Source organism: Haematobia irritans, chromosome 3 (genome assembly GCF_050003625.1).
Source record: "Haematobia irritans isolate KBUSLIRL chromosome 3, ASM5000362v1, whole genome shotgun sequence".
NCBI lineage: Eukaryota > Metazoa > Arthropoda > Insecta > Diptera > Muscidae > Haematobia > Haematobia irritans.
Window position 1 is genome coordinate 212,965,899 of NC_134399.1, and position 6,000 is coordinate 212,971,898.

At 36.2% G+C, this 6,000-nt stretch overlaps 1 protein-coding gene across 1 annotated transcript; it reads right to left on the reverse strand.

Annotated features, from left to right (window-relative positions):
- Nucleotides 1–4,801: 4,801 nt before the first annotated feature.
- LOC142231417 (uncharacterized) lies at nt 4,802–5,473 on the reverse strand. Its single transcript, XM_075302024.1, has one exon. The coding sequence runs from the start codon at nt 5,471–5,473 to the stop codon at nt 4,802–4,804; it is 672 nt and encodes a 223-aa protein (XP_075158139.1).
- Nucleotides 5,474–6,000: the final 527 nt, after the last annotated feature.

A 6,000-nucleotide genomic window follows, 5' to 3' on the forward strand; every position in this document is an offset into this window, starting at 1 on the left:
GGTGTTTTTATACCCTCCACCGTTTGTAACATATCGAAATATTGCTCTAAGACCCCATAAAGTATATATATATATATATATATATATTGTGGGTCGTGGTGAAATTCTGAGTCGATCTGAGCATGTCCGTCCGTCCGTCTGTTGAAATCACGCTAACTTCCGAACGAAACAAGCTATCGACTTGAAACTTGGCACAAGTAGTTGTTATTGATGTAGGTCGGATGGTATTGCAAATGGGCCATATCGGTCCACTTTTACGTATAGCCCCCATATAAACGGACCCCCAAATTTGGTTTGCCGATCCTCTAAGAGAAGCAAATTTCATCCGATCCGGCTGAAATTTGGTACATGGTGTTGGTATATGGTCTCTAACAACCATGCAAAAATTGATCCACATCGATTCACAATTATATATAGCCCCCATATAAACCGGTCCCCCGATTTGGCTTGCCGATCCTCAAAGAGAACAAATTTCATCCGATCCGGCTGAAATTAATTCGATTGTGGATGACATCTTTTGTAGAAGTTTCTAGCCAACCCATGGTGGAGGGTACATAAGATTCGGCCTGGCCGGACTTACGGCCGTATATACTTGTTTCTACTACCAATCTCGATTATCCATACTGTAGAGTAGGGTATTTCAAAGTCTGACATAAAAATCTCTTGCAATGTGAGCTTATAGGAACTGTAGAAGATAACATGATGGGGATTCACCAACTGACATTACTAATTCAATAAAAGCATTGTACTAAAGAAAATTTTGTATGTGCGTGAGGTGATTCCCATATGTGGTGATTCCCATAAATATGTTTTTATGTATGTTGGCCCATCTTGAACTATATGGCAATTATTATTTTGTTTTTGCTTGCATTTAGTAAATCCATTTATTTTATTTCAATTACGAGAGTGGGTCGAAAAGTACTTATCTGACTTGATGATGATGTGAGAGTATCACAAGATAAATGTACTGCTACACAGAAAAAAAGGAAACTACATTATGGGAAAAATGAACTATCTCGTGCGAAAATTGAATTCTATTCCAAATTTTGAGATGCATTAAATTGACGAAAAATTTTCGACATTTTTGGATTTTTAACCACCATTTACGAAATGCATCTTTCTCGAAAAGCAAAAATTAACAAAAAATAAAGAAAAAATCTTAGGCGCCAAATCATTCCAATCAGTAAACAATTTTTTGTTGTGTGGGCGAATCTTGGATTGGGTGATGGGTTACCCTATTGTATCTGTAATAGAGGTGTGCACGTGAGTAATATTTTACTCACGCTCACGCACACTCACGACGGAAAAATCTTACTCACGCACACTTACGCACGATATTGTTTGGTAGGACTCACGCTCATGCACACTCACGAAAAGAAAATTTGTACTCACGCACACTCACGCACGAAAATACCGTAACTCACGAAAATACCGTGACTTACGAAAAATATCGTGATTCACGAAAAATGTGACTCACGAACAATTTTTTGAGTAATTTACCTCAGCGACGTGTCTGAAAACATGAGCATTATTAAAATCGAGAGCGTTATTACACTCTTAACATCCCAGTTGTCACTAAAATTGTAAATGAATTTAACTCTTAAGCGTTTTATGTTGGTGAGCGGGATTATTTTAACTCTTTACTCACGCACATTCACGAAGATAATATTCTCGTGACTCACGCACACGCACGACATTTTGGTTTGTTAATCACGCTCACGCACACTCACGCCGTTGCCATGAGCGTGACTCACGACTCACGCCGTTGCCACGAGCGTGAGTCACGAAAATTTTCGTGAGTCACGACAATTTCGTGTCACGTGCACACCTCTAATCTGTAAGAGGGATGTTGGAATATCAATTTGGCTTCTTGGCGCTGACAGATCCGAAAATACTGGTAAGGATTTCCAAGCGGCAGCTTGTAGAACAACCTGAGAGTGATACAGAGACAGGGAGAGTCTATCATCGCATTCGTGACCTTCAAACCAACGACACGCCACAATTTATTTCAACCGAAATTGCCAATATCGTAAACAAAGTCATAGCTACGAAGAATTAGCTATGGTAACGACTTTTAACCTCGTGACGTGCGAGTTATTGAGGAATTTTCAACATAAAAATACTACGTCATATTTCCCTTTCAAATCAAATTCGATTATTCGTTAAAATTCGATTAGTTGATTTCGGACAATATAAAAAGTCGATTTCCGCCAACATCGAATGTTGATTAGTCGATTTTATTCGTTGTTCAAAAGATTCAAAAGTCGATTAGTCGATTTTGTAGAATACAAAATGTCGACTTCGACTTTTCGATTTCCTTGACAAACAAAAACGATTAGTCCATTTTCGACTACGATAAAATCTCTATGCTGATGTTGAGCATCTGCGCATACCAGAACAAGGAGAATGGACCAGACATTTGGCTTTAGACTCATTTATACCCGATGTCTGGGAAAACTGCTACTGAAACCAAGCTATGACTCGAGTAGTGGATAATCATTACGAACGATCTCTCTTTTCTCACCAGTAGCGAACATGCATGAGACATTACTTCTCCTGAGACTCGATTAGAACATAACAGCTACCAATTAATGCGCTTTACAGACTATCAGTTATTCCGGACGGAATGTCGGTGTTTGTAAAGAATCTTACAGTGTGTCGAATCGATACGACTTGTCGGCGATAACTAAATAATCGGTAAATGTGTTATCGATCCCATAAACATGCAGCAGTATCGATTATGCCTTAGGACTTAACTTATAATGTGCACAATATATGGGATATGTTTGACACGAGCACTGTCGTCTGGAATAACTGATAGTCTGTAAAGCGCATAACATGCCAAATGACGGACATCGTAGGTTAGTTTAGGGGCAGCCCGATATTTCAAGCCCATATAAACTATTCAGTTCATTGTGATACCAGTACTGGTGAACTTATCTCTTATCACTGAGTGCTGCCCGGTTCCATGTTAAGCTCAATGCCAAGGGCCCCCGCTTTTATAACCGAATTCGAACGGCGTTCCACATTGCAGTGAAGCAACTTTCAAAAACTTTGAATCACTCAGAAATAAGCCACCACTGACAAACTTTTTGGTGTTTGGTTGAAACTGGGTTTGAACCCACGACCCTGTATATGCAAGGCGGGCATGCTAACCATTGCACCACTGTGGCTCCGCCTATCGCTATGGTTGTGTTTATACACTTAGTAATAAAGCCGAAGGACACAAGCGAAATTTATCAGTGGAAATATAACTTAGGTTTGTTAAGTATGTATTGTAGAAGTTTTATTATATTAATTATATGACAAGTGAGTCAGAACATATATGTTTTGTAATATATAAATTATTGGTAAAGTAGTAATACAATAGTAACATAAATACAGTAGTAATATATACAACATCTCCCTTCTCAACATATGATTATAATGAATAGATGTGAAGATAAAACAAAATTAATTTAAGTATCAATATTTAATAATAAAGGACAAGATAATAACCATAATTGAAAGATTCATTGAAATGATGTTAATATTTATTTATTGTAATTTAATACCCAAATCTAATTGGTTGTTTAACGGTTCTGCCACACCTAGTCGTGTTACTAGTTTTTTCATTATTCTTCTTATTTGGATTCTCAACATCTCTCTCATCTTCCCTTTCGTTAGAATTGTAGTTATTTATTATAGGTGGCAATTTTCTGATATGGTCTTGGTTCCTCCTAAAAAGAGAACCATTGTTATCCAAAACTACAAATGATCGGGGTTCTTTGCAAACATTTACAACTTCTCCATGAAACCAATTACTATCAGGAGTTTTCTTAAACATAACTTTCTCTCCATTTATTAAAGGCTTCACTTTATTTGACTTTCGATTGTAATAATTAGATGTATACTCAGCGTTCAATTGTACATTTCGTTTATATTTCTCTAAGTCTATTCAAATTTCTTGGATCCAAACAAACCCTTATACTTCCATTTGGCTTTGTTACTAGCACAATGGAATTAACCCACTCAGTTGGTTCACTGACAGGCACAATCACATTTAAATCTATCATTCTTTCCAATTCCTTTTTTAAGCTATTATACAATTTGAACGGAATTTTCCGAGGTGGTTCCACTACCGGAGTGACATCTCTATTAATTGTTAGTTTACATTTGTTTTGTAATAGACCAAGACCTTTAAACACATCCGAATATCTTTCAGTTATTTGTTCCGATGAAATTGCATTAACTTTTGATATTAAGTTCATTTCAATGGCACTTTCAATTCCTATTATATTTTTACAGTTTAAATTTACAACAAAAAATGTTATAGAAAACAATTTAGAATTGTACCTCACATTCAAATCTGTGGTTCCCAAAACAGGAATCCTCTCCTTACTAAAAGTAAAAATACGAACAGGTGTTTTTCTTAGGACTTTTAGAATATCTAACTTCCTGGCTGTTTCATATGAATATATTAGCTTGTGCCCCAGTGTCTATTTGTAATGATATCTCAAATTCATTAATTTTTACCTCCACATTCCACTCCGCCATTTTTTTCTCTACATTGTCTACCATTCCAATAAATAGGTCGTCTTGATTTTCATCAACATCAGTGTCATCATTTTTACCCAGCTGTTTAACTAATTTGTTATTTGAGAAACACATTCTTGCGAAATGATTGAAGTTTCCACACTTATGACATCTCACACCTTCTGCAGGGCATTTATTTTTATGCCATTGTCCACATTTATTACAGTTGTCATTTCTAGCACTTCTACCGGTTCCTTCATGCTGACGCCGAAAACTTCCAAAACCCTTATTTCTGATTGAATCTGGTATCTTGAGTTCTGATTTGAGATTTTACATATCCTTTTTGAACAACATTAATAGTGTTTTCTTCGGCATTTCCAGAATGCAAAACCAAAGCATTCTGTTTTGCCATGGCAATATTTTTAGCTATTACAATAGCTTTCTCTAGCTTTATATCACCCTCCGACAAAAGCCTCTCCTTTATATTTGTATACGAAACCGACAGTCCACATATAAATATGTCTCTCACTAATGCATCTCTCAGCACACCAAAATCGCAATTAGAGCTTAAATTCCTTAAGAGTGTAATATATTCGTCAATGGATTGAGTCTCCTCTTGCTTGCAGGTAAAAAATTTGTGCCTTTCCATAACTATGTTGATTTGTGGCACAAAATGAGTCTCGAGCATTTTTACTAAATCATCATATTTTACCGTATCCTCATTGACATCGAACGACTTAAATATATCCATGGTCTGACTTCCAATGTGATGAAGTAATAATGCAACTTTTCTTTGGTCCGTTTCGGACTCCAAATTTGATGCACGTAAAAATATTTTAAACTGCGTTGACCACCGCTTCCACTCTTTTGCCATATTTGCGGCTTTTAGATTTATTGGGTTCAACGAGGCAACAAATTGTCCACCAACTGCTTGGTGGTTTCCCGTTTCAGAAGGCATGATTTAAAAAACTTTTCTTTTATGATACAAAATTTTTAGCTTTATTTTTTTCACTCTGACACCATGTTAAGTATGTATTGTAGAAGTTTTATTATATTAATTATATGACAAGTGAGTCAGAACATATATGTTTTGTAATATATAAATTATTGGTAAAGTAGTAATACAATAGTAACATAAATACAGTAGTAATATATACAACAAGGTTAAGCCCCAGGAATGTTGTGTACAATAGGAAGATCTCTTTCGAACTCCTGAAGGAGGGATGATGGAACAGGGATTGTAATGAAAAGTCGTAATACAAAGAGTCGAGCAGTGTATAAGTGTTGCGGCCGGTCTCTCACTAGTAGCTGCCAATCAATAAGTCACAGGACGGACTTAGAGGCTTATGAACTATCGAAGGCTTTTAAAACCCTCAACCATGCCACCCTCATAGAAGACATAGAAAATACAACAAGGGTCCTGAATTAAAGATTTTTTTTATTTATTTAAGCGAATACATATTGATGCTTAACTTATACTACAAC